The sequence below is a fragment of the Oncorhynchus keta genome, chromosome 9 (assembly GCF_023373465.1).
Source record: "Oncorhynchus keta strain PuntledgeMale-10-30-2019 chromosome 9, Oket_V2, whole genome shotgun sequence".
Taxonomy (NCBI): Eukaryota; Metazoa; Chordata; class Actinopteri; order Salmoniformes; family Salmonidae; genus Oncorhynchus; species Oncorhynchus keta.
In genome coordinates, this window is record NC_068429.1 from 41,903,412 (window position 1) to 41,930,278 (window position 26,867).

Below are 26,867 nucleotides of genomic sequence, written 5' to 3' on the forward strand. Positions count from 1 at the left end.
TCCAAATGGAACAAGCCTCCATGCTCTTAAAGGGCACAAAAACGAATAAAAGAACGAAAAACAAACATTATTAAGCCTCCTGTTTGTTCATCTCTGCCAAATGTGACGAGTAGTTTGGTGCCAGACATGTTGGCGACCTCCGGCCGTGTGTTCTGGCTTGTCTAACGCTGTGTTGACCCCGGTGACTGTGCTGGGCTTATTAATTACAGTCTGGGATCTGGGCATCGATTCAATGGTCATTTCAATGAATGTATACATTGATTCTTAAATACAACACTTTTTAATGCTTCATGAGCTCAGTAAAACCGCCTTTTCCTATCACATCCCACAATACATGGTTGTTTTACACCATTGTCTGTAACAATGTCTTTGTAAAAGAACAATGTATAGCTTCCAAATATGCTTCTAAAACTACCATATTTATCTCCTGGATCGTTAGTCCTTGCATCAATATAGCTCATTACATTTCTCCGGCCCCATCCCTCAGCTTTATAGCGCAACCAAGTGGTGGGGCATCCGTTGTCCTGAAAAACGAATGACGGATTGTGGCTTGAATTTGGTTTTCCAGATCGCTCATTTCCTGTCCAAAGCTTGGGGATGAAGGGGAAAACAGGATGCAGGGGAAATGTGTTGCATCTGAACCACTGAAACCCTGAAGGAATACCTAACAGTGTTTGGGAAGAGGGGGTGTGTGGCAAAATAAATGCCTCTTGACTGTCAGGAGTCAGACTGTTGATCTGAAAAGTGGCATAGATCAAAAAATTCAAGCATTTTGTTGCCTGGCTTGCTATGAGTAAGGCATGTTCACGGGCCCAAGGAGTTCCTGAACCATGGAGGAAGCCCTTCATGCACGTGCACACAATCACACACACAAAACACACACCACCAACACATCCCACACACACCTTATCCTAACTCACACACACACACACACACACACACCACATCCACCCACGGCAGCCAATACGGTGGAGGATGTCTTGGTCACTCCTTCTCTGCATGTGGCCGTCTAAGGAAAGCTTAAATCATCTCCAGCCCTGTTCCCCCCCCTTAGTCAGTCTCCCGTCCTCCCCAGGCTGCCACACACACAGCAGCTTTTCCCTGCCTCACTATGACAGCCTAGCCTCACCTCTGTCTCTACAAACACACACACACACATACCAGGCAACAGCACAGGAGGAGCACCACTCTGTCCGATAGGGATCAGTCATTCCAGAGAAACAGGTCTGAGAACAGTGAGAGGAAAGAATGGGGCTGTGGACGATGCTGATCGTGGCTTCGCAGCTGATCTTAAACCTGTGCTCAGACGGAGCCCAGGGATCAGGTGAGTGTAGCTGAGATTTGTTTCTTTATTATTACTGAATGTGATGCCAATGTGATCTTGATGTGGCCAGTAAAGTCTATTGAAACAATGCAATTGCACAACAAGGTACTTTGAAGTTATTGCTTTTGTATTTACATTGCAGTCATTTAGCAGACGCTCTTATCCAGAACGACTTACAGTTAGTGCTTCCATCTTAAGATAGCTAGGTGAGACAATCGCATATCACAGTCATAGCAAGTACATTTTTCCTCAATAAAGTAGCTATCATCAAAGTAAAGCAAGACAAGGGTGAGTGTTAGTGCAAAGAAAGGCAAGAGTGATATTTCATTTTTGTCTTTGGGAAGGGGGGTGCTGTTGGATTAAAAAGGTAATTGAAGAGGCAATTACAGGATACTACAGCTAAAAGTTTTGATTTGACAATTGTATGGTAGTCAGAGACAGACAGTTTAATTTGACATACAGAGAGACTGTGATGTCATCTTCAAATGACTCTATCAGTGTAATAAAGCTCTCAGCACTCTACCCCACAGGATTCCAATAGAGGACCATGAAGCTCTGAGGTAATGATTGATCAAACAGACACTGTGATTGAGAATAGAACGTGCATTCCTTCTCCATCCAGTATACACAAAGGGCGACACATGGCATTTGATACTCTGTTGTGATCAATATACCTCTATAGCATTTGTGGTGAGAAGATTGAAAATACATCGGTCGGAAGGGTGCTGTGTACTGATGACTGAGGTGTGACTGTGTGTGTGTGTGTGTGTGGGGGGGGGGGGGTCTGCAGTCTGGCTCTGATTTAAACAAAGTCCCAACTTAATCGCACACATGGGAGTAATCACTAATGGTCTGTATGCAATACTGGAGTCTGAGCATGCATACACACACACACACACGCACACACACACACACACACACACACACACACACACACACACACACACACACACACACACACACACACACACACACACACACACACACACACACACACACACACACACACACACACACACACACACACACACACACACACACACACACACACACAAAGGGTTTTGAGATGCCATATACACTGAGGTACAACTGTTGACAACTTTGAGAGATGTTCTTTTAAAATACTTTTACAGCACAGTTGTCTCAGTTGATATGTAGTGAAACGTTTAGTCATTGGTCATTTATACAAATAGCAATTATTGGTAATGACTGCATGGGATTTCACTTAATAATATCCTCTTAGATGTCAAGTCCCCTGTTTTGGGGACCTGTGTAGTTCTGGTACCCATTCCGACCAACATTTTTGCTTATATATTGATATATGGCCAACATAGACCTACATGGCTTGCAATGCGTGATAGCCCTGATTCTCACTGACACAGGAGTATGTCTCTTCTGCCTGTGTGAAGCAGGATGGGAAATCTGACACCAATTGAAGCTGGGATGTCCCTCCTACCATTTCATTCGCTCTTCCGACTGTCCATCAACTCCTGGCTGAACCCTACGTCACAGTCACTAACATATGCCTAGCATTCTTACATCGTAATAAAACAGGAGAGAGTTTTTTGTTGTTGCTGTAGCACATTCAGTGATTGATTTATAGCCAGTAATGTAAACTAACTAACTCATAGATTTTAAACAAAACCCACTTTCTGTTTGTCATAGATGGACAATATTAATATGAGATGAAAGGCGAGTTCCTAACAAGTTCAGGAAGCTACAGCTATGTGAGATGTTCACAGCGATGGGGGCAGATGTTTTGATCAATAGAGACATTTAGAAAATATGCACATTATCTCTAAGACTAAATATACAAATAAGTACACTACATGACCAAAAATATGTGGACAAATGCTTGTCGGACATCTCATTCCAAAATCATGGGCATTAATATGGAGTTTGTACCCCCTTTGCTGCTATAACAACCTCCACTATTCTAGGAAGGCTTTCCACTAGTCGTTGGAACATTGCTGCGGGACTTGCCTCCTATCAGCCACAAGAGCATTAGTGAGGTCGAGCACTGATGTTGGGCGATTAGGCCTGACTCGCAATCGGCATTCCAATTAATCCCAAAGGTGTTCAATGGGGTTGAGGTCAGGGCTCTGTGCAGGCCAGTCAAGTTCTTCCACACCGATATCAACAAACCATTTCTGTATGGACCTTGTTTTGTGCTAGGCCTTTCCCAAACTGTTGCCAGAAAGTTGGAAGCACATAATCATCTAGAATGTCATTGTATGCTGTAGTGTTAAGATTTCCCTTCACTGGAACTAAGAGGCCTAGCACGAACCATGAAAAACAGTCCCAGACATTATTGCTCCCCCACCAAACTTTACAGTTAGCACTATGCATTTGGGGAGGTAGCGTTCTACTGGCATCTGCCAAACCCAGATTAGTCCGTCTGAATACAAGATGGTGAAGCGTGATTCAACACTCCAGAGAACGCGTTTCCACTGCTCCAGAGTCGATGGCATGGCATTGCGCATGGTGATCTTAGGCTTGTGTGTGGCTGCTTGGCCATGGAAACCCATTTCATGAAGCTCCTAACGAAGTTATTGTGCTGATGTTGCTTCCAGAGCCAATTTGAAACTCGGTAGTGAGTGTTGCAACTGAGGACAGAGGATTTTTCTGCACTACTTACATCAGCATTCGGCGGTCACGTTCTGTGAGCTTGTGTGGCCTACCACTTAGAGGCTGAGACGTTGTTGCTCCTAGACGTGTGACAAACTATGTGGTAGTGATACTTTATGTGTGGGCTGTCGTGGTTTGTTTTATGGTTAAGATGTGGATTTAGGTGGATTTGAAGGACATGGTTTTGTGTAGCTTGATGGATCTTGAAAGGACAAGTGGTGGCTGTGTGGATGAAAGCTGATCCTTTCTCATGGAGATCCTGACCCACACATGGCCCTGAGTCTAAAACACAGATGGGAGCAAGTGTGTGTGCATAGTGCGTCTAAACAGACGGATGAGAATAGAATAAGAGTGGGTTTGTTCAAATTGTTTTGTTGGTGCACCCCCAGTCACAGTTTGCAGGCCAAGTCACATTGAGGCCAAGTCACGATGTTTGCCTAACCTTCCTCCACAGGCGAGGGGGACAATAGCGAATCTGAAGCCTTTCACAAACCACGTCTGTTTGTGCTTATAAAGGTGAAATTGAGCGCAGGAAACGGCATGAAAAGGAAGCCTGTTATCGTGGCTCGAGTTACGTTTAACCACACGCCTTTAAAAGCCCCGTACTGCTCCCCGATGAACTGGAACAGACTGAGACCAGGCAGTTGGAACCAGAGTAAAGACTGGGGGCACGAGAAAAGAACAAAGATGTCTGTAGCTGAATACACACACACAATATCTTGTCTGAGGATCACACTCTGCAATCTTGGCTGAGAATAGGGGGGTATGAGGGCAATTTTCAGGAAACATTTGGGAGCAATTTGTTGCCCTCACGATAGTGTGCCTTAAAGACAGCTGCTTGGGCACTTGTGTATTCATGTAGGTTCTCAGACTGGTAGGGAGGGATTCAAGGCACATGTTCCTGAGGCCTGCTGTGTCCCGGAGTGACTTTATTCAACTAGAATTGTAACCGTGGGCTTACCTCTTCACTGGCTTCTACATTCCACTCCCTGTGCATTGAGTACAGTGCAGTTTATCCATATTTATCTAACTTATCCTGGGCTTGATCTTCCAGCCAATTCTAGTCTATGTAAAGTATCCCTTTTGTACATCAAAACCACTAGCTCAAGAATAACCAAAATACCATACATTCTGATAAAAGTACAAATGTTTTACCCAAAACTCATCAACCAACCTACTCTCTCTTGACCACCAGTATCTTCTCAGCCAGGGGCGGACTGGCCATTTCGGGCAAATGTCAAATCGTCAGGTAAATTTTTAACTTGGATTTTTGTGCAAAATGATTATCATCTGGCAAAAAAATGGGGTCCAGATGGGAAAAAAAATGGGCAGGTGTGGAGGCCTCAAGTAAAAAACTTGTCCGGTGTGTTGAAAACGCCAGGGTTGATTCCTGGTCCCAGTCTGCCCTTGTTCTCAGCAATCATCAGCATCATTTTCTGCCACATCTGACTCATCAACTAGCCTACAGATGTAGGATCTGAATTTGAGCCAGTTTGCTACAGCAGGAAAATGAAGCCCCTGGGTCCTGGCCCGTAGGGGTTCCAAGAGGCAAAATAAACAAAGGAAATATATCTAGTATACAGTATATTTTATATGCAGTATATATTGTATATGTATTATACAGTTGAAGTCAGAAGTTTACATAACCCTTAGCCAAATACATTTAAACTCAGTTTTTCACAATTCCTGACATTTAATCCTAGTTAAAATTCCCTGTTTTAGGTCAGTTAGGATCACCACTTTATTTTAAGAATGTGAAATGTCAGAATAATAGTAGAGAGAATGATTTATTTCAGCTTTTATTTCTTTCACCACATTCCCAGTGGGTCAGAATTTCACATGCAATCAATTAGTATTTGGTAGCATTACTTTTAAATTGTTTAACTTGGGTCAAACGTCTTGGGTTGCCTTCCACAAGCTTCCCATTGATTTGGGTGAATTTTGGCCCATTCCTCTTGACAGAGCTGGTGTAACTGAGTCAGGTTTGTAGGCCTCCTTGCTCGCACATGCTTTTTCAGTTCTGCCCACACATGTTCTATAGGATTGTGGTCAGGGCTTTGTGATGGCCACTCCAATAACTTGTTTTCCTTAAGCCATTTTGGCACAACTTTGGAAGTATGCTTGGGGTCAATGTCCATTTGGAAGACCCATTTGCGACCAAGCTTTAACTTCCTGACTGATGTCTTGAGATGTTCCTTCAATATATCCTTATAATTGTCCTTCCTCATTATGCCATCTATTTTGCGAAGTGCACCAGTGCCTTCTGCAGCAATGCACCCCGACAACATGATGCTGCCACCCCCGTGCTTCACGGTTGGGATGGTGTTCTCTGGCTTGCAAGCCTCCCCCTTTTTCCTCCAAACATAACGATGGTTAATTATGGCCAAACAGTTCTATTTTTGTTTCATCAGACCAGAGGACATTTCTCCAAAAAGTACGGTCTTTGTCCCCATGTGCAGTTGCAAACCGTAGTCTAGCTTTTTTATGATGATTTTGGAGCAGTGGCTTCTTCCTTGCTGAGCGGCCTTTCAGGTTATGTCGATATAGGACTCGTTTTACTGTGGATATAGATACTTTTCTACCTGTTTCCTCTAGCATCTTCACATGGTCCTTTGCTGTTGTTTTGGGATTGATTTGCACGTTTTGCACCACAGTACGTTCATCTCCAGGAGACAGAACGCATCTCCTTCCTGAGAGGTGTGACGGCTGCCTGGTCCCATGGTGTTTATACTTGCATAATATTGTTTGGAAATTGCTCCAAGGATGAACCAGACTTGTGGAGGTCTACCATTTTTTTCTGAGCTCTTGGCTGATTTCTTTTGATTTTCCATGATGTCAAGCAAAGGTCCACCTCCAATTGACTCAAATGATGTCAATTAGCCTACCAGAAGCTTCTAAAGCCATGACATAATTTTCTGGAATTTTCCAAGGTGTTTAAAAACACAGTCAACTTAGTGTATGTAAACTTCTGACCCACTGGAATTGTGATGAATTATAAGTGAAATAATCTGTCTGTAAATAATTGTTGGAAGAATTACTTGTGTCATGCACAAAGTAGATGTCCTAACTGACTTGCCAAATCTATAGTTTGTTAACAAGACATGGAGTGGTTGTGGAGTGGTTAAAAAATGAGTTTTAATGACTCCAATCTAAGTGTATGTAAACTTCTGACTTCAACTGTATATTTAATTTTACTGCAACCGACAACCACAGGAGGACTCTGCCAGTAATCAGATGGGTGGAGGAGGTATGGGGCCCACGTAGGTAACTGCGGGGCCCTATCTTGGTTGGGTAACTGATGGCAGAGAGGAAAAACACTTACAGTGGGGCAAAAAAGTATTTAGTCAGCCACCAATTGTGCAAGTTCTCCCACTTAAAAAGATGAAAGAGGCCTGTAATTTTCATCAAAGGTACACTTCAACTATGACAGACAAAAGGAGAAAAAAAAATCCAGAAAATCACATTGTAGGATTTTTTATTAATTAATTTGCAAATTATGGTGGAAAATAAGTATTTGGTCAATAACAAAAAAACATTCTGTAAATCTTCACAAGGTTTTCACACACTGTTGAATGCACAATGCAGATCTCCTCTAGAGCAGTGATGTTTTGGGGCTGTTGCTGGGCAACACGGACTTTCAACTCCCTCCAAAGATTTTCTATGGGGTTGAGATCTGGAGACTGGCTAGGCCACTCCAGTACCTTGAAATGCTTCTTACGAAGCCACTCCTTCGATGCCCGGGGGTGTGTTTGGGATCATTGTCATGCTGAAAGACCCAGCCACGTTTCATCTTCAATGCCCTTGCTGATGGAAGGAGGTTTTCACTCAAAATCTCACGATACATGGCCCCATTCATTCTTTCCTTTATACGGATCAGTTGTCCTGGTCCATTTTCAGAAGGGAGCCACAAAGCATGATGACCCTCATGCTTCACAGTAGGTATGGTGTTCTTTGGATGCAACTCAGCATTCTTTGTCCTCCAAACACGACGAGTTGAGTTTTTACCAAAAAGTTATATTTTGGTTTCATCTGACCATATGACATTCTCCCAATCTTCTTCTGGGTCATCCAAATGCTCTCTAGCAAACTTCAGACGGGCCTGGACATGTACTGGCTTAAGCAGGGGGACACGTCTGGCACTGCAGGATTTGAGTCCCTGGCGGCGTAGTGTGTTACTGATGGTAGGCTTTGTTACTTTGGTCCCAGCTCTCTACAGGTCATTCACTAGGTCCCCCCGTGTGGTTCTGGGATTTTTGCTCACCGTTCATTTTGACCTCACAGGGTGAGATCTTGCGTGGAGCCCCAGATTGAGGGAGATTATCAGTGGTCTAGTATGTCTTCCATTTCCTAATACTTGCTCCCACAGTTGATTTCTTCAAACCAAGCTGCTTACTTATTGCAGATTCAGTCTTCCCAGCCGGGTGCAGGTCTACAATTTTGTTTCTGGTGTCCTTTGACAGCTCTTTGGTCTTGGCCATAGTGGAGTTTGGAGTGTGACTGTTTGAAGTTGTGGACAGGTGTCTTTTATACTGACAACAAGTTCAAACAGGTGCCATTAATACAGGTAACGAGTGAAGGACAGAGGAGCCTCTTAAAGAAGAAGTTACAGGTCTGTGAGAGACAGAAATCTTGCTTGTTTGTAGGTGACCAAATACTTATTTTCCACCATAATCTGCAAATAAATTCATTAAAAATCCTACAATGTGATTTTCTGGATTTTTTTTCTCATTTTGTCTGTCCTAGTTGAAGTGTACCTATGATGAAAATTACAGGCCTCTCTCATCTTCTTAAGTGGGAGAACTTGCACAATTGGTGGCTGACTAAATGCTTTTTGGCCCCACTGTATATGGCAGGGAGAAAGTACATTTCCTGCAACTCTACACATTTTGTCATGGGGCGTAGAGAAAATGTTGCAATTTTAAAGCAAGTTACCTACAATTCTACACATTTTGTCATGATGCTAAGTTAATGATATCTGAGTGGGATTCAGGCCTCCTGGAGGTCAGGGCCCCTGGGCACTTGCCCTGTGTGCCCATTCGGTATTTGGCCATGTTTGACTAATTTACCAATCTAAAAATTGTTAACTGACATGGCTAATTGAGTGACTGTCAGTGACTGACATAACCATAGGAAGTTGAGACCCCTACTGAGTTCCTAAAGAAATATATTATAATGATATGTTAATCCGGCCCTGTATGTGGATTATAATGAATGGACATTTTTTTTGTAGGGGTTATAAATAAATATTAATTATTTAAATATATTTAAATATAAATTATTCATAAGGGTGACAGGGTAGCCTAGTGGTTAGAGCATTGGACTAGTAACCGAAAGGTTGCAAGTTCAAATCCCCGAGCTGACAAGGTACAAAATCTGTCATTCTGCCCCTGAATAGGCAGTTAACCCACTGTTCCTAGGCTGTCATTGAAAATAAGAATTTGTTCTTAACTGACTTGCCTAGTAAAAAAAAAATATATATATAAAAAATAAAGTATGACATTTTTAAGTGGAAATTACATACTTTAGTTGCATTTTTAAACATTGAATACACTTTAAATTTGCATTTCCTGGTGTGCATCAAATTACTATCCTACATCTGTACTCTCTCTTGACCACCAGTTTCTTCACAGCACATCAAAACCTCTAGCTCAGAAATCATCAGCATTCAGGAAAAAGTGAAGAAATGGATTCTGCTGCTGAGAAGGCAATTTAACATTTCCCACCAGCTACCCAAACTCACTGTGATGTTCCAGCATAGTCTAGTCTATAAAGTATTGACGTGGACATTCCCCACGGTACATCCAAAACACCTTGCTCAATAACCACCCCATCCATCTATTTAGGTTTGTTTATTCTCGCTCTACTGAGCCACAGACAGTTTGAATAATTTGAATAATGAATATTCATCATTTCCTACCATGTGTGTAACTTTACTTTATTTTTTACCTCCGCAGTCTATGATCTCCTAAACTCCCCAGACAGTCTGCCAGACCTGCTGCAGGGCGGCTTGGTGGAGCAGGGGGTGAATGAGGCGTTCATCCTCACCACCTTTAAACTGCAGCCCAAGACCGGCACAACCGTGTTTGGTCTGTACAACCCCCGGGACAACAGCAAGTACTTTGAGTTCACCGTGCTGGGCAAACTCAACAGAGGTAATGGTTAGGAAGGAGAGGCTAGGGACTTAATGCCCAACTGAGGGGGTTTATCTACTTGTACACTGAAGACATAGAAGATAATGTTTTATTACACAACAGATATTATTGTATTTGACTCATTATTAATTCAAATATATCGAATTTGGCCACCAGTGCAGCCTCAAAGAATTAGGTGCACAATGGCTCAGAGGACAAGGGATGCATGATATACTGCACTTTTCTGTCAAATGTGGTATTGAAAAGTTCTCTCTCTCTTTCCATTTCATTTGTGTTTAAAAATCATTACTTTCGCCTTTCTTTTTCTGCATTATTCATGTATTCAATTCATTGACGCATTTGCTGTGATTCACTCTCCATCTCATGCAATTTTACACTCTATGGCCTTCTTCTTCTTGTCCCTTTCCCTCTCTAACCTCACCCCCACTCCCCTCACTCCCTCACTCCCAGCTGTGCTGCGTTACCTGAGGAGTGATCGGAGGATGAGCTCTGTGACCTTCAACAACATCCAACTGGCGGACGGTCAGCGCCACCGCCTCCTCTTCCACCTGAAGGGGATGCAGCAGGGCCCAGGGGCGGTGGAGCTGCACCTGGACTGCAGACTGGTGGAGACGGTCAGGGATCTCCCCTCCGTGTTTCAGGGCCTGCCTGCAGGCTACGGCGTGGTGGAGCTGAAAAGCATGCAGGGAAAAGCAGAGGTGATGTTATGGTATTTGTCTCAAATGGCAACCTATTGTACTCATCTCAATTAACATTATATAGTGCACTACGTTGGACCATTGTCAGGTTGGATGTTATTCAAATTAAGCATGTCATATGCGATGTAGTCATTATTGTGCCCCACCAATGAAATCGGGAGGGGGACTATAGATCTGTCTCTGTCTGTTCACACACAATATATCTCAGACTCCACTGACCCATTTTGACGAACATTTTGCCATAGAGATCCAGCATTTACATATGCTGATTGGCACGATTTTGAGGAAACTTGGGTGAATGATGTATCTTGCCATAGAGATCTGGAATATACTAAATTACACGGATTGGCCGAATGGGGGCGATCAATCATTTTCCCTTTGGGAACAACATGTTTATTGTTGTCTTGTTTACTCATAGAACCATAGATGTTTCTGTTACCCATCCCAAACCATTACCTTTGTGGCCTCACGGACGTCGTTTATTTACACATAGATCTTCCTTCCAAATTCAAATGACCCTAACCTTAGCCTGGATGCAAGATGTTGCCAAATCCTTGTCTATCAAAAATGCAGCATTTGTCAAGCAATTTAGAGTTGGCTAAAGCAGGAACAAATCTGGCAACCAGAAAACAAACCTGGCAACCACCTTGTCCTCATCAAGCCCATCCATCAGCACGGACTCCAACTAATGGATCCCTGTTGTTGGACTTCTTCACAAACAGGAGGAGCTGGAGGAATTGAAACTGGTGGTGGGAGACACGTTCGAGAACGTAGCCTCTCTACAAAACTGTCACCAACAAGGAGACTCGGTGCAGACTCTGGGTAAGAGTTTTTGACAAATAAACAAACCAGCTCATTTTCCTGTGCTTTCCCTAAACTGTTAATTTAGTCTCTACTGTCTAGTTTAGACAGTAGAGGAAATGCCTTTTCTTGTACGTCACCCAACCACAGCTAAATGGTGATAGAATGCTCATATGTACACTACCGGTCAAACATTTTCGAAACATCTACTCATTCAAGAGTATTTCTTTATTTTTACTATTTTCTACATTGAAGAATAAAAGGGAAGACATCAAAACTATGAAATAACACATTTGGAATCATGTAGTAACCAAAAAAGTGTTAAACAAATCAAAATATATTTTCTATTAGAGATTCTTCAAAGTAGCCACTCTTTGCCTTGATGACAGCTTTGCACAATCTTGTCATTCTCTCAACCAGCTTCATGAGGAATGCTTTTCCAACAGTCTTGAAGGAGTTCCCACATATGCTGAGCACTTGCTGGCTACTTTTCCTTCACTCTGTGGTCCAACTCATCCCAAACCATCTCAATTGAGATGAGGTTGGGTTATTGTGGAGGCCAGATCATCTGATGCAGCACTCCATAAATCTCCTTGGTCAAATAGCCCTTACACAGCCTGGAGCTGTGTTTTGAGTCATGATAGTTCCACTAAGCGCAAAACAGAATGGATGGCGTATTGCTGCAGAATGCTGTGATAGCCATGATGGTTAAGTGTGCATGGAATTCTAAATAAATCACTGACAGTGTAACCAGCAATGCACCCCTACACCTTCGCACCTCCTCCTCCATGCATCACGGTGGGAACCACTCATATGGAAATCCTCCATTCACCTACTCTGCGTCTCACAAAGACACAGCGTTTGGAACCAAAAATCTCAAATGGAGATTGGATTCATCAGACCAAAGGACAGATTTCTAACGGTCTAATATCCATTGCTCTTGTTTCCTGGCCCAAGCAAGTCTCTTCTTCTTATTGGTGTCCTTTAGTAGTGGTTTCTTTGCAGCATTTCAACCATGAAGGCCTGATTCACAAAGTCCTCTGAACAGTTGATGTTGAGATGTGTCTGTTACTTGAACTCTGTTAAGCATTTATTTGGGATGCAATCTGAGGTGCAGTTAACTCTAATGAACTTATCCTCCGCAGCAGAGGTAACTCTGGGTCTTCCTTTCCTGTGGCGGTCCTCATGAGAGACAGTTCCATAATAGCGCTTGATGGTTTTTGCAACTGTACTTGAAACTTTAAAAGTTCTTGACCTTGAATCCCGCTAATGGGATCGTTATAACAACAGCCAGTTAAAGTGCAGGCCGCCAAATTCAAAACAACAGAAATCTCATAATTACAATTCCTCAAACATAGAAGTATTTTACACCATTTTAAAGATAAACTTGTTGTTAATCCCACCACAGTGTCCGATTTCAAAAAGGCTTTACGACGAAAGCACACCAAACGATTATGTTAGGTCTGCACCTAGTTATAGAAAAACACAGCCATTTTTCCAGCCAAAGAGAGGAGTCACAAAGAGCAGAAATAGAGATAAAATGAATCACTAACCTTTGATGATCTTCATCAGATGACACTCATAGCACTTCATGTTACACAATACATGTATGTTTTGTTCGATAAAGTTCATATACAAAATCTGAGTTTACATTGGCGCGTTATGGCTTAGTAGTTCCAAAACATCCTGTGATTTTGCAGAGAGCCACATCAATTTACAGAAATACTCATAATAAACATTGATAAAAGATACAACTATTGTGCATGGATTTATAGATATACTTCTCCTTAATGCAGCCGCTGTGTCAGATTTCAAAATAACTTTACCAAAAAAGCACACCATGCAATAATCTGAGTACAGCCCTCAGACAATAAATCAAGCCATACAGATATCCGCCATGTTGTGGAGTCAACAGAAGTCAGAAATAACATTATAAATATTCACTTACCTTTGATGATCTTCATCAGAATGCGCTCCCAGGAATCCCAGTTCCACAATAAATGTTTGATTTGTTCGATAAAGTCCATCATTTATGTCCAAATACAGTCTTTTTGTTTGCGAGTTTAGCTCCGTAATCCAAATTCATGACGTGCAGGCCAGACGAAAAGTTCCGTAGAAACATGTCAAACGAAGTATAGAATCAATCTTTAGGATGTTTATAACATAAATCTTCAATAATGTTCCAACCGGAGAATTCTTTTGTCTTCAGAAATGCAATGTTCTTCCCCCATTCTCCCTTTCTAGGGCGTTTTTCCTAGCCGTCGTGCTTCTACACCTGCTTTGCTTGCTGTTTGGGGTTTTAGGCTGGGTTTCTGTACAGCACTTTGACATATCAGCTGATGTACGAAGGGCTATGTAAATACATTTGATTTGATTTGCAGGGGTCAACACAAAGCAACTCTCCAATCAAATGCTTGAGCTCACCCAGGTGATAAATGAGCTGAAAGATGTCCTTATTCAGCAGGTAACTATAATGGTCAAGCTCCTCTTGGAACTCTTAAACTGCACCTCCTGACCCACTGAGTCAATTTACAAACATGCTACCTGGGGCGGCAGGTAGCCTAGTGGTTAGAGTGTTGGACTAGTAACTGAAAGGTTGCAAGATTGAATCCCCGAGCTGACAAGGTACAAGGTCTGTCGTTCTACCCCTGAACAAGGCAGTTAGCCCACTGTTCCTAGGCCGTCATTGAAAATAAGAATTTGTTCTTAACCGGCTTGCCTAGTTAAATCAAGATATAATACAAATGTTTTCTGCTGCTTTCTAAAGGTCAAAGAGACATCTTTTCTCAGAAACACCATCTCTGAGTGCCAGGCTTGTGGTGAGAACATCCAATACCACCATTATATTACAAATGATTTATTCTGTATTATGTGTTCTGCATTCATGTCATATGTTGTTTATGGATTGGGCCAAGATTGTTTTCCTGACCATGAGACCTAACAAGAAAAATCCCTCGACCCCAGTTTTACTTGAAGCATGTTCGCCTATGACACATTCATAACTAATACATGAGAAGAGCCACTGGTATTGTGAGAATTAGTGTCATAAAAATATATTTCCTCTGGGTGTCTTTGAAGGACTGGGTGGAAGCGAGGTCATTGAGCCAAAGTGTGCCCCTGGTGTTTGTTTCCGTGACGACATGTGTATTGAGACGGAGGAGGGTGTTGAGTGTGGACCCTGTCCTGATGGATACACAGGGGATGGCTTCAGCTGTGATGATGTGGATGAGGTAGGGTGTGTGTGTCTGTGTGTTAACTGTGTGTATTTACGTGGTTGTAATCATTCTAAAATACTAACCAAGCATCTTCTACTGTCTCTCTCTCTCTCTCTCTCTCTCTCTCTCTCTCTCTCTCTCTCTCTCTCTCTCTCTCTCTCTCTCTCTCTCTCTCTCTTTCTCTCTCTCTCTCTCTAGTGTCAGTTTAACCCTTGCTTCCCCGGGGTAAAGTGTGTGAACACAGCTCCAGGGTTTCGCTGTGACGCATGTCCTCTGGGCTACACTGGTCTGGCTGTGGAGGGGGTGGGAGTGGTCTACGCCCAGACAAACAAACAGGTCAGTCTACATCCCCAAATTGGAGTCAAGGTCTAATGAAAAAAAATGAAAAGGAAAAGCTACACTCTAGTAGCTCTAATAAAATCCTTTACTCACCAACGTTTTGACAGCAAGCTGTCGTCCTCCATTTCAACTTGGTAGATTCAAGAAGATGTATTGAAATGAAATCGACCCCCCACCCGGTGACATTGTTACTAGGATAACTAATCTTGTAACATCTTTTCAAGCTATATATCATTATATCGTTTTTTAAACTCTATACCTCTTAGGTCTGTGACGACATTGATGAGTGCAAAGGACCCAACAACGGAGGGTGCACTGCTGACTCTCTCTGTCACAACTCTGCGGTAAGGACTGAGTGTCTGTATGATAGCCCGGTGGTCGCCACATCTTTTTGCTTCGGGCCAACTCCGGACCTTCGCTATCACACAACAGAAACTACTTGAAGCACAAGCAGATCTGGGGACCGGGCTAGTATCTGGAATCCAAATAGAATATGGCTCCATTTTAAACAATAGGACAAGGGAACCATGTGTGTTAAAAGGATTCCAAGCTAAATATCTGACCCAAGTACAAGTACTACATGTATGATATGTTGTTCATTGCCTGTTACCCTGTATTATCCCTTTTAGGGTTCATACGTCTGTGGGGGCTGTAAAACAGGCTACATAGGGGGCCAGGTGAAGGGCTGTAAGCCAGAGAGGAGCTGTGGTAACAGTCGGACCAACCCCTGTGATGTCAACGCCCAGTGTATCCAAGAAAGAGACGGCTCCATCACCTGTCAGGTGGGGTCCTATAGATCACAAACTAGCCTCCATTGACAGAACTCGCTCTCACTCACACATGCACGCACACACACATAGAGACGCAGAATAACACACACACACACATACACACTCGTCACTCTATAAAACTAGGCCAACCCTTTACTGACTGCCTTACGCACACGCACACACACACACACACACACACACACACACACACACACACACACACACACACACACACACACACACACACACACACACACACACACACACACACACACACACACACACACACACACACACACACACACACACACACACACTGCCTCACGTGTTTTCTCTTATTTTCCCTGTCAGTGTGGGATTGGCTGGGCTGGTAATGGCTACCTATGTGGGAAGGACACAGACATTGATGGATACCCTGATGAGAAACTCAAGTGCAAGGATATGGTCTGTAAAAAGGTAACCATGACAACTGAACAAATACAACTATGCTGGAATAAACAGCACATGTGATCTCTCTTTCCGTGCCTCCCCATCTCTCTCACTTTTAACTCTCTCTCTCTTTCGCTCTTCCTGTATCACCATCTCTCCCTCTCCTCCTTTCTCACTCCCTCGTTCCCCCTCTCTCCCCTTTCCCCTCCGCCCCATCTTATTTTGATGTTGGGTCTGTTAAAGGGTTAACAGTGTGTCGAAATCAATCTGTTGGTTGTCAGGATAACTGCATGCGTGTTCCCAACTCTGGCCAAGAAGATGCTGACGAGGACGGACAGGGGGACGCTTGTGACGATGACGCTGATGGAGACGGTATTCTGAATGAACAGGTAGACACACACACACACACACACACACACACACACACACACACACACACACACACACACACACACACACACACACACACACACACACACACACACACACACACACACACACACACACACACACACACACACACACACACACACACACACACACACACAGTACAGCTCCCTCCCTCAAACTCTCTGCTCCCCCTGTGCCCCTCTCCCATGCAGGATAACTGCTGGCTGAAGCCTAACGTGGACCAGAGGAATAGTGACAAGGACAACCACGGTGATGCCTGTGACAACTGTCGTATGGTGGAGAACCCCGATCAGAGGGACACTGACGGTGACAGGAAAGGAGACGCCTGCGATGATGACATGGATGGAGACGGTGCGTACAGCGACACATCCCTATCACCTAACTAGTGTCACAGTAGTCTGATACAGCAGCCGTTTGACTAGAAAACACCAAAACACCAACCCTACCCTGATCCCATTACTAAACACACACAAACACACAGTATGCCTTTGTCCTCCTCACGCTTTGATACAGTACATGACTGTCTGGGTTTCTTTTCACAGACTCTGTCTACAGACCACTTGACCTTTATGCAATGATCACAGTACTGTTGCTTCCCTGAGATAAACGAGAAATGACACACCTAGGGCCTTCTGCACAAACACTTTACTCAGATGACAAATGCAACAGCGCCTGCCTGTGGCACAACTGGTGAACTATTAGAAACAGAATATCAACCCTGTGCAGTTTGCTTTTAAATAATAATGCATTGATTCAACATCAGTGAGTAAGCCTTCAAATCACATAAATCACGCTTTATGATTTTTCTCATGGGCCATACTTTTACACTTTTTTTTGACACTTTCACAGATGTTCTTCAAATATCTAGAACAGCTATCCCTGGTGTGCATACATCACAAAGCAGTAATCCTGAAAGAGACTACTTTACTTAAGCACTGTCATGCATTTCCCTAACACGTCTGCAGAGTGCTGGGATACTATTGGTCAGATAACTTTACAATCTCAAACTCTGTATTTTAATTGGTCTCCAGGCTTGAAGAACTTCCTGGATAACTGCCAGATGGTGGTGAACCGGGACCAGTTGGACCGGGATGGAGACGGAGTGGGAGACGCCTGTGACAGCTGCCCCGATATTCCTAATCCTAACCAGGTCAGACTGCCTCCACAGGCCTCCATTGAAGGTTCTGAGACCTGTTCAGTTTACAGATATATACTGGAATATGGAGCGACTGAGATGTCGTCTCCTGTGAGAGGTCAAAAAGTGTTTTAACAAATCTGTGCTCTGATTTCAGTCCGACATCGATGATGACCTGGTTGGGGATTCTTGTGACACAAACCAAGACAGGTAAAAGAAAACATATTTTAAAGTATCTGACGTTAGAAAAAGTGTTCTCCTAAAATATCCACTTCATGATTTCATTTATTTAGTCAATGCATGATTCCAGTAGTCAATTCATCCCTTTATTTTTATACTACAGTATATATACTGAACAAAAATACTGTGTTGTGTGACAAAACTGCACATTTTAGAGTGGCCTTTTATTGTCCCCAGCACAAGGTGCACCTGTGCAATGATCATGTTGTTTAATCAGCTTCTTGATATGCCACACCTGTCAGGTGTATTGATTATCTTGGCAAAGGAGAAATGCTCACTAGGGATGGCCAAAAATTGTTTACAAAATTTGTGAGAAGACCTATCTTTTCTGTCCCTTCTCCTTTTGTGTTACCTACCTGGTCTGTAGTGATGGTGACGGTCACCAGGACACCAAGGACAACTGTCCCAACGTGATCAACAGCTCCCAGCTGGACACAGACAAAGACGGCCTGGGGGATGAGTGTGACGATGACGATGACAACGACAGCATCCCTGACTTCCTGCCACCAGGACCCGACAACTGCAGACTGGTGCCCAACCCTGACCAGCTGGATGAGAACAGTCAGTAGTAATCTTTCTTTCACACTTTTTAATTTACATTACTGCTGTGACCAAATTGCCCAGCAATGGGAAATAATACTTTTCTAAATCCGAATCTGAATTCTTGAGTTATCACCTAAAAGCTATAGCCTAGTGTTTCAGTCTGTTTAGGCTTCAACCAACTCTTTTCTGTGTAAGTTTGTGTCCTGCCAAACGTGCTGTAAATGGTGTGACAACAATAGGAGACTTGTCTACACACACAGTGTGAGTATGCACATTCTTTAACTGAATGTAAAACTTGAGGAAGTGAAGCGCCTATGGACTGACAAGGTTTTCCATCACATTCAGCTTTGACACCTGCAAAAGAACTGTAGCTTCACTGATCTAATACTGTCCTTCAAACAACGTACTCTCAGTCACCATTGATCTTCAACCAATCAACCAATCAACCAACAAACCTTAAACTCTCTGCTTTACTAGTGTATTGCCTATGCTTAGAACCTTATTGGACATCATTTCTAAGCTTTTGTGTATTCTCTCCTCCCAGATGACGGTGTTGGGGATGTGTGTGAGTCAGACTTTGACCAGGACAAGGTGATTGACAGAATAGACAACTGTCCAGAGAACGCTGAGGTCACTCTGACAGACTTCAGAGCCTATCAGACGGTGGTGCTGGACCCAGAGGGTGACGCCCAGATTGACCCCAACTGGGTTGTCCTCAATCAGGTGTGATGGCCATTTACAGGACTACCGGAAATAATACGCTAAATATGTCCAAATGCTTTGAATTTGACAACAGGACTGACATTTAATCCCTCAAACAGGGAATGGAGATTGTGCAGACCATGAACAGTGACCCTGGACTGGCTGTGGGTAAGAAAGACTTCCAAATCATTACCAAGTATCATATATATCGTATTGTATCAACTCATATTCTATTCCGTCGTAACCTCTTCGTTTTGTTCCCTAGGTTACACTGCGTTCAGTGGGGTGGACTTTGAGGGGACGTTCCATGTAAACACAGTGACGGACGATGACTACGCAGGCTTCATCTTTGGCTACCAGGACTCCTCCTCCTTCTACGTGGTCATGTGGAAACAGACTGAGCAGACCTACTGGCAGGCCACTCCCTTCAGAGCAGTGGCCGAGCCTGGCATCCAGCTCAAGGTGTGTGTGTGTGTGTGTGTGTGTGTGTGCCTTGAATCGTACAATGAAATCTGTCTTTTTATTTTTGTATTTACTACTTCTTACCTTCTCCTTCGCTATCTCCCAGGCTGTGAAGTCTAAGTCAGGGCCAGGTGAGCACCTGAGGAACTCCCTTTGGCACACAGGGGACACCAACGACCAGGTGCGTCTGCTGTGGAAGGACCCCAGAAACGTGGGCTGGAAGGACAAGGTTTCCTACCGCTGGTACCTGCAGCACCGGCCCCAGGTTGGATACATCAGGTGAGACAGCTGATATGATGCACACAGGATGGCTTCTGAGAGTGAGTGAGTGAGTGAGTGAGTGAGTGAGTGAGTGAGTGAGTGAGTGAGTGAGTGAGTGAGTGAGTGAGTGAGTGAGCGAGTGAGAGAGTCAGATGTGATCTCTCCCATCTAATACTCTAGTTTTCTAACAAGAATGACTGTCTGTTGGGTTTTTGGACAGGGCCCGTTTCTATGAAGGTACAGAACTGGTGGCTGACTCTGGTGTGACCATTGACACCACCATGAGAGGAGGGCGACTGGGCGTTTTCTGTTTCTCTCAGGAAAACATCATCTGGTCCAACCTAAAGTACCGCTGCAATGGTAAGTAAAGAGGCTAGTTGAAACTGGCCATTTGAGATGCTCTTTATTCTTTACTGAAATTATTTGTACATTTATGACAATATTCAAGCTATTTGTTTTTAACTCAAATTTGTCATATTGGCATCCTTGATTTAACTGACCCTCAGTAGAAATTGACCCTGACCCTTAACCTCTGACCTCTAACCTCTAAAGACACCATCCCTGAGGACTTCCAGTTCAGCACGCAGCACGGCGTCAACGACAGTCTCTAATCGTACAGAGTCTGAAAGAAAGACCGTTTCTCCACGTGTTTGGAATGTTTGTGGTGTGTGTGTGTACACAGTGGCAATACTGTATGTACTGTATGTTTTCTGTTTATGTCTATGCCACCTCCCCTCAACTTTTTTTTTAATCAACTTGTCTTCCTTAGTATTAAAATCAGTGTCCTCGGTGCTCTGAATGAGGACTACTAGAGTAAAATAAAAACTATGATATTTATCATTACATTTCATGCATATTACAATTCAAACTCTAGATTTTCTTTATTCTTTGAGCTCATTTTGCATTATCATCCACATACACAATCATCAGCCATTGATATAAGCTTCCTTCTCTGTCAGAGCAGCATTTATTCCCAGTGTGATATACCAGCCCCACACTCTGCACAATGTATTCACACGACATGGACATGAAAGGGAACACAAGAGAGGAGTCAGACCATGGTGACTTGGCCATGCCTGAGCATAGTCCATTTTCTCATACCCTGGTCCCAGATCTGTTTGTGCTATCTTGCAATTTTGGAAAGACAACACAAACAGATCTGGGACCAGGCTAACTGTCTTGTAACTCTGACCCCTCAACCCTCATCCGAGGCCTAGTCTTAACCAAGAGTTTGGGTATCGTTGACGCAACTCTCTGGAGACCGATGGAAAGCGATGCTTTACATATTTAAATGATTCACAAATCAAATCTACTCCTTTGTCTGGTTTCACTCTTAGACATAGGTGTTTATATGTTTGAAATGCATGTTGATTATTTTCTCAATTGTAAGGTTATCGACAAGAGAATTCCACATGAAAAAAAAATTAAGAGACATTGCAGAATTTTTGGTCTTGCCTTATTGTAAGAACAGATTCCATTTGTTTCTCAAGACTTTCATCAGCCAATCTCACAGTTCATGTGGTCAAATTGTACATTTATAGAAGTGAGGAAACAAGACTATTGACCTGTTAACTTATTATTATTGGGGGTGACCATGTGACACGGGCATACATAAAGTCTGCTTATATATATATATTTTTTTAACTAGAGGGCTTAACCCTCAAGCTACCGACTGGGGTCATTTTGATTAAAGAGCAGTAAAATAACAATAGCAAGGCTATATACAGGGGGTACCGGTACAGAGTCAATGTGCGGGGTCATCGGTTAGTTGAGCATATAAATACTTGATCGAACTGCAATACAGAACTCAGATACACTCTGAATCTACACACAGCTGTATTGGGGTGTATTCTCCAAAAAGTAGTTATCCATCTAGAACCAAAAAGGGTTCTTCGGCTGTCTTCACAGGAGAACCCTTTGATTAACCCCTTTTGGTTCCAGGTAGAACCCTTTTGGATTCCATATCGAGCCCTTTCCACAGAGGGTTCTACATCGTACCCAAAATAGTTTTTACCAGGAACCAGAAAAGGGATCTACATGGAACCAAATAGGGTTCTCCTATGGGGACAGCTGTAGAACCCTTTTGCAATGTTTTTTGTTTTCTAAGAGTGTAGGGCAGAATCTAAAAGACAAATTATTTGAATCCAGGTTTTTCTGGAGACATAATATTAAATGATACATATCATCAGAGGGTGGAGGGGAGCTATTGGAGTGATCTTGACCTGATAGACACCTGCGGAGATTGAGCACCTTATGTACTTGCCTATGGTTAAAACTAGGCATGACCATGTACAAAATCTAAATGACCCTAGATATATGCTTTGTTTCTGTAAAAACAGCTCATAAAAGTATGTCAGTTGTATGAATACTTTGTAGAACTGTAATACAACTGTAATACAGTAACAGCTACCCTCTAAATGTACACATTGTGCTGTATCGTGTATATTCTCCAATCAAATAGTTATTATACTGAAAATTGTATATGAATACCAGAATTCCTATAATATCCTCCAATACATTATATGTGCAATTTGTTATGATACTGTATTTTGGGTGCTATACCATTGGTTTGAAGTGATTTAGTGGATAAGGGCATGATTTTTGAAGCAGCTCGAATTGTTTCACTAGCAGCAAGGATAACGCTGTCTCTGGGATAAGGGAATAAAGGAAATTAATCCATATTTTGGTCAATGTATCTCAGGATCACTTGGCATTCATCTTTACCCCATAAATATGACAAAATGTGTATAGTGCTTTCGGAAAATATTCAGACCCTGTCACTTTTCCACGTTAAACAACCTTACTTTAAAATGGATAAAAAAATATATATTATTATCAATTTTCACACAATACACCATAATGATGGAGCAAAAACAGATTTTTAGACATTTTGCAAATGTATTAAAATTAAAAAACTGAAATATCATATTTACATTCAGACCCTTTACTATGAGACTCGAAATTGAGCTCAGGCGCATCTTGTATCCATTGATCACCCTTGAGATGTTTTTTCAAAATACCTGTTTTCACTTTGTCGTTATGTGATATTGTGTGTAGATTGATGAGGGAAAAAATGTATTTAAGTCATTTTAGAATAAGGCGGTAACGTAACAAAATGTGGAAAAAATGAGTGGGTCTGAATATTTTCCGAATGCACTGTATTTACATCAGAATTCTGAAAATGAAATGATACTTTAATCAAATTATGGTAATGTAGTTTTTTAGTACTAATGTGGATTGTACTTTGGAAATAAGCTGCAGTATGTTTGCTAAAATAACTGTTTTGGAGAAAAAAATTGTTTCAGATAACTGTAACTACAAGTATAATGATGTTTTGATAAAGAAATAAGGCGATTTTTTTGCTAAAATTGCAGTTTTTCCCTATAGTTGATGTAAAATATGTTGGTAGCTTGAGGGTTAATCAGTAAAAACATAATACGATTATGATTTTCGTGGTAAGTTCGTGCCAATGCGAGTTTTTGGTAAATAAATTACAGTACCTGAGAAGAAATTTAATTTAACCTTTATTTAACCAGGCAAGTCAGTTAAGAACATATTCTTATTTTCAATGACAGCCTGGGAACAGTGGGTTAACTGCCTGTTCAGGGACAGAACGACAGATTTGTACCTTGTCAGCTCGGGGGTTTGAACTCACAACCTTGCGGTTACTAGTCCAACACTCTAACCACTAGGCTACGCTGCCATCCCAAAAAGAAGAAAACCTGCACACTGCTCTTGCTAGTGTCACTGCTTTTATATTAAGCTTTAGGTATCTGCCTCAAGGCCTTCGTCAGAACTTTTGAGAGTGTTCACAATTTGCACCCCTATGTAGACATTTCTCCTTTTATTCAACTGTTACTATGAACCTGCAACAAAGATAGCTCAGATGTGCGAGTGCCTTATGATTTTATTTTTTAAATTACCTAAAGAAAAAAAATCATCACTACCAAAAGAAGTCAATTCACCACATTTATAAAATCGGCCCCACAGGTCACATGGTCAGCAAAACCCCCTTGCCTTAACCAAAGATGGTGGTGTAGGCCTATACTTCTTCACTATCAGGAATCAAGGTAAGACCCAAGTGCAGACTGTGTGAAGTAACAATGTTGATCGTAACCACAGGGGCAAGGCAAACGACAGGTCAAGGCAGGTAGGGGTTGATAATCCAGAGCAGAGGCCAAAGTTCAGGACAGAAGGCAGGGTCAGAGACAGGCAGTGGTCAGGGGGGCGGGTCAAAAACCAGGAGGACGACAAAAAGAGCCACTAGGGAAAAACAGGAGCTGACACAAAATGCTCGTAGGCTTGAACAAACAAGAGGAACTGGCAACAGACAGACAGAAAACACAGGTATAAATTAGAGGTTGGCCGATTCATCTGAATGGCCAATTAATTAGGGACGATTTCAATTTTTTGGGCCGCCGATTTGGCCGGTTTTTAAAAATGTTTAAAAAATGTATTACACCTTTATTTAATCTTTATTTAACTGGGCACGCCAGTTAAGAACACATTCTTATTTTCAAAGACGGCCTAGAAACGATGGGTTAACTGCCTCGTTCAGGGGCAGAATGACAGATTTTTACCTTGTCAGCTCGGGGATTCAATCTTGCAACCTTACAGTTAACTAGTCCAACGATCTATCCACCTGATTACATTGCACTCCACGATGAGCCTGCCTGTTACGCGAATGCAGTAAGCCAAGGTAAGTTGCTAGCTAGCATTAAACTTATCTCATAAAAAACAATCAATCAATCAATCATAATCACTAGTTAACTACACATACTAGTTATCTAGCGTGTCCTGCGTTGCATATAATCGATGCTGTGCGTATTCGCGAAAAAGGACTGTCGTTGCTCCAATATGTACCTAACCATAAACATCAATGCTTTTCTTAAAATCAATACACACAATTATATATTTTTAAACCTGCATATTTAGCTAAAAGAAATCCAGGTTAGCAGGCAATATTAACCAGGTGAAATTGTGTCACTTCTCTTGCATTCATTGCACGCAGAGTCAGTGTATAAGCAACAGTTTGGGCTGCCTAATTTGCCAGAATTTTACGTAATTATGACATAATATTGAAGGTTGTACAATGTAACAGCAATATTTAGACTTATGGATGCCATCCGTTGGATAAAATATGGAACAGTTCCGTATTTCACTGAAAGAATAAACGTCTTGTTTTCGAGATGATAGTTTCCAGATTCGACCATAATAATGACCTACGGCTTGTATTTCTGTATGTTATTATGTTATAATTAAGTCTATGATTTGATAGAGCAGTCTGACTGAGCGGTGGTAGGCAACAGCAGGCTCGTAAGCATTCATTCAAACAGCACTTTGGTGCGTTTGACAGCAGCTCTTCACAATGCTTCAAGCATTGAGCTGTTTATGACTTCAAGCCTATCAACTCCCAAGATTAGGCTGGTGTAACCGAAGTGAAATGGCTAGCTAGTTAGCGGGGTGCGCGCTAATAGCGTTTCAAACGTCACTCGCTCTGAGACTTCGAATGGTTGTTTCCCTTGCGCTTCATGGATAACGCTGCTTCGAAGGTGGCTGTTGTCGATGTGTTCCTGGTTCGAATCCAGGTAGGAGCGAGGAGAGGGACAGAAGCTATACTGTGACACTGGCAATACTAATGAAAAGAACATCCAATAGTCAAAGGCTAATGAAATACAAATGGTATAGAGAGAAATAGTCCTATAATTCCTATAATAACTACAACCTAAAACTTCTTACCTGAGAACATTGAAGACTCATGTTAAAAGGAACCACCAGCTTTCATATGTTCTCATGTTCTGGGCAAGGAACATTAGCTTTCTTACATGGCACATATGGCATTTTTACTTTCTCATCCAACACTTTGTTTTTGCATTATTTAAACTAAATTGAACATGTTTCATTATTTATTTGAGGCTAAATTGATTTTATTTATGTATTATATTAAGTTAAAATAAGTGTTCATTCAGTATTGTTGTAATTGTCATTATTACAAATAAAATTTTAAAATCGACAGATTAATCGGCATCGGCTTTTATTGGTCCTCTAATAATCGGTATCGGTATTGAAAAATCATAATCGGTCGACCTCTAGTATAAATACACAGGGGACAATGGGCAACACCTGGAGGGGGGTGGAGACAAGCACAATGACAGGTGAAACAGATCAGGGTGTGAAACTCACTGTAATTAGGTTAAACACTTTGGGCCCAATTCAGACTTAGGAAATTGACACCTTTCCTACACACTTCTCAGTAGTTCGTATTCAGACTTACCTTACACAGGTGCGTAACAGGTTTTGCAGGCATGGTTCCTTTGCGTGCGCTGAATAAATGTAATTCAACCGCCGACAACCTTCCCACTGTGCCACTCGGGGGCTCACGAGTGGCGCAGCGGTCTAAGGCACTGCATCTCAGTGCAAGAGGGGTCACCACAGTCCCAGGTTCGATTCCAGGCTGTATCACATCCAGCCGTGATTGGGAGTCCCATAGGGCTGCGCACAATCTGCCCAGCATCGTCCAGGTTTGGCCGGGGTAGGCCGTCGTTGTAAATAAGAATTTGTTATTAAACACCATGGGACCACGCAGCCGTCATACCGCTCAGGAAGGAGACGTGTTCTGTCTCCTAGAGTTGAACGTACTTTGGTGCGAAAAGTGCAAATCAATCCCAGAACAACAGCAAACAACAGCATACATTTTAAAGTATTGGATTCTTCACACAACACACTAATCCCTGCCTGTATTGAGGGGGGAAAAAAA

General features: G+C 42.4%; 1 protein-coding gene across 2 annotated transcripts; it reads left to right on the forward strand.

The window, feature by feature from the left end:
• The first annotated feature begins 1,037 nt into the window (after positions 1–1,037).
• LOC118387865 (thrombospondin-4-B-like) lies at positions 1,038–21,554 on the forward strand. 2 transcript variants are annotated; one of them, XM_052525919.1, is made up of 23 exons: positions 1,038–1,324; positions 5,148–5,201; positions 9,907–10,104; positions 10,555–10,802; positions 11,525–11,624; positions 13,985–14,067; positions 14,371–14,422; positions 14,682–14,833; positions 15,017–15,154; positions 15,424–15,501; positions 15,787–15,939; positions 16,279–16,383; positions 16,638–16,745; positions 16,959–17,118; positions 17,799–17,917; positions 18,060–18,112; positions 18,510–18,703; positions 19,230–19,408; positions 19,507–19,555; positions 19,653–19,849; positions 19,956–20,128; positions 20,331–20,470; positions 20,663–21,554. In XM_052525919.1, the coding sequence occupies exons 1-23, from the start codon at positions 1,249–1,251 to the stop codon at positions 20,719–20,721; spliced, it is 2,868 nt and encodes a 955-aa protein (XP_052381879.1). In that variant the 5' UTR covers positions 1,038–1,248; the 3' UTR covers positions 20,722–21,554. The 2 variants fall into 2 exon arrangements, with proteins under 2 accessions (XP_052381879.1, XP_052381880.1); XM_052525920.1 differs by lacking the exon at positions 5,148–5,201.
• The last annotated feature ends 5,313 nt before the right edge of the window (positions 21,555–26,867 follow it).

Coding starts and splice junctions, on each gene's coding strand:
- LOC118387865 (XM_052525919.1), top strand. CDS start 1,249: ATGGGGCTGTGGACGATGCTGATCGTGGCTTCGCAGCTGATCTTAAAC. Junction 15,155..15,423: donor ACGCCCAGACAAACAAACAG/GTCAGTCTACAT, acceptor TATACCTCTTAG/GTCTGTGACGACATTGATGA. Junction 15,940..16,278: donor ACGGCTCCATCACCTGTCAG/GTGGGGTCCTAT, acceptor TTTCCCTGTCAG/TGTGGGATTGGCTGGGCTGG.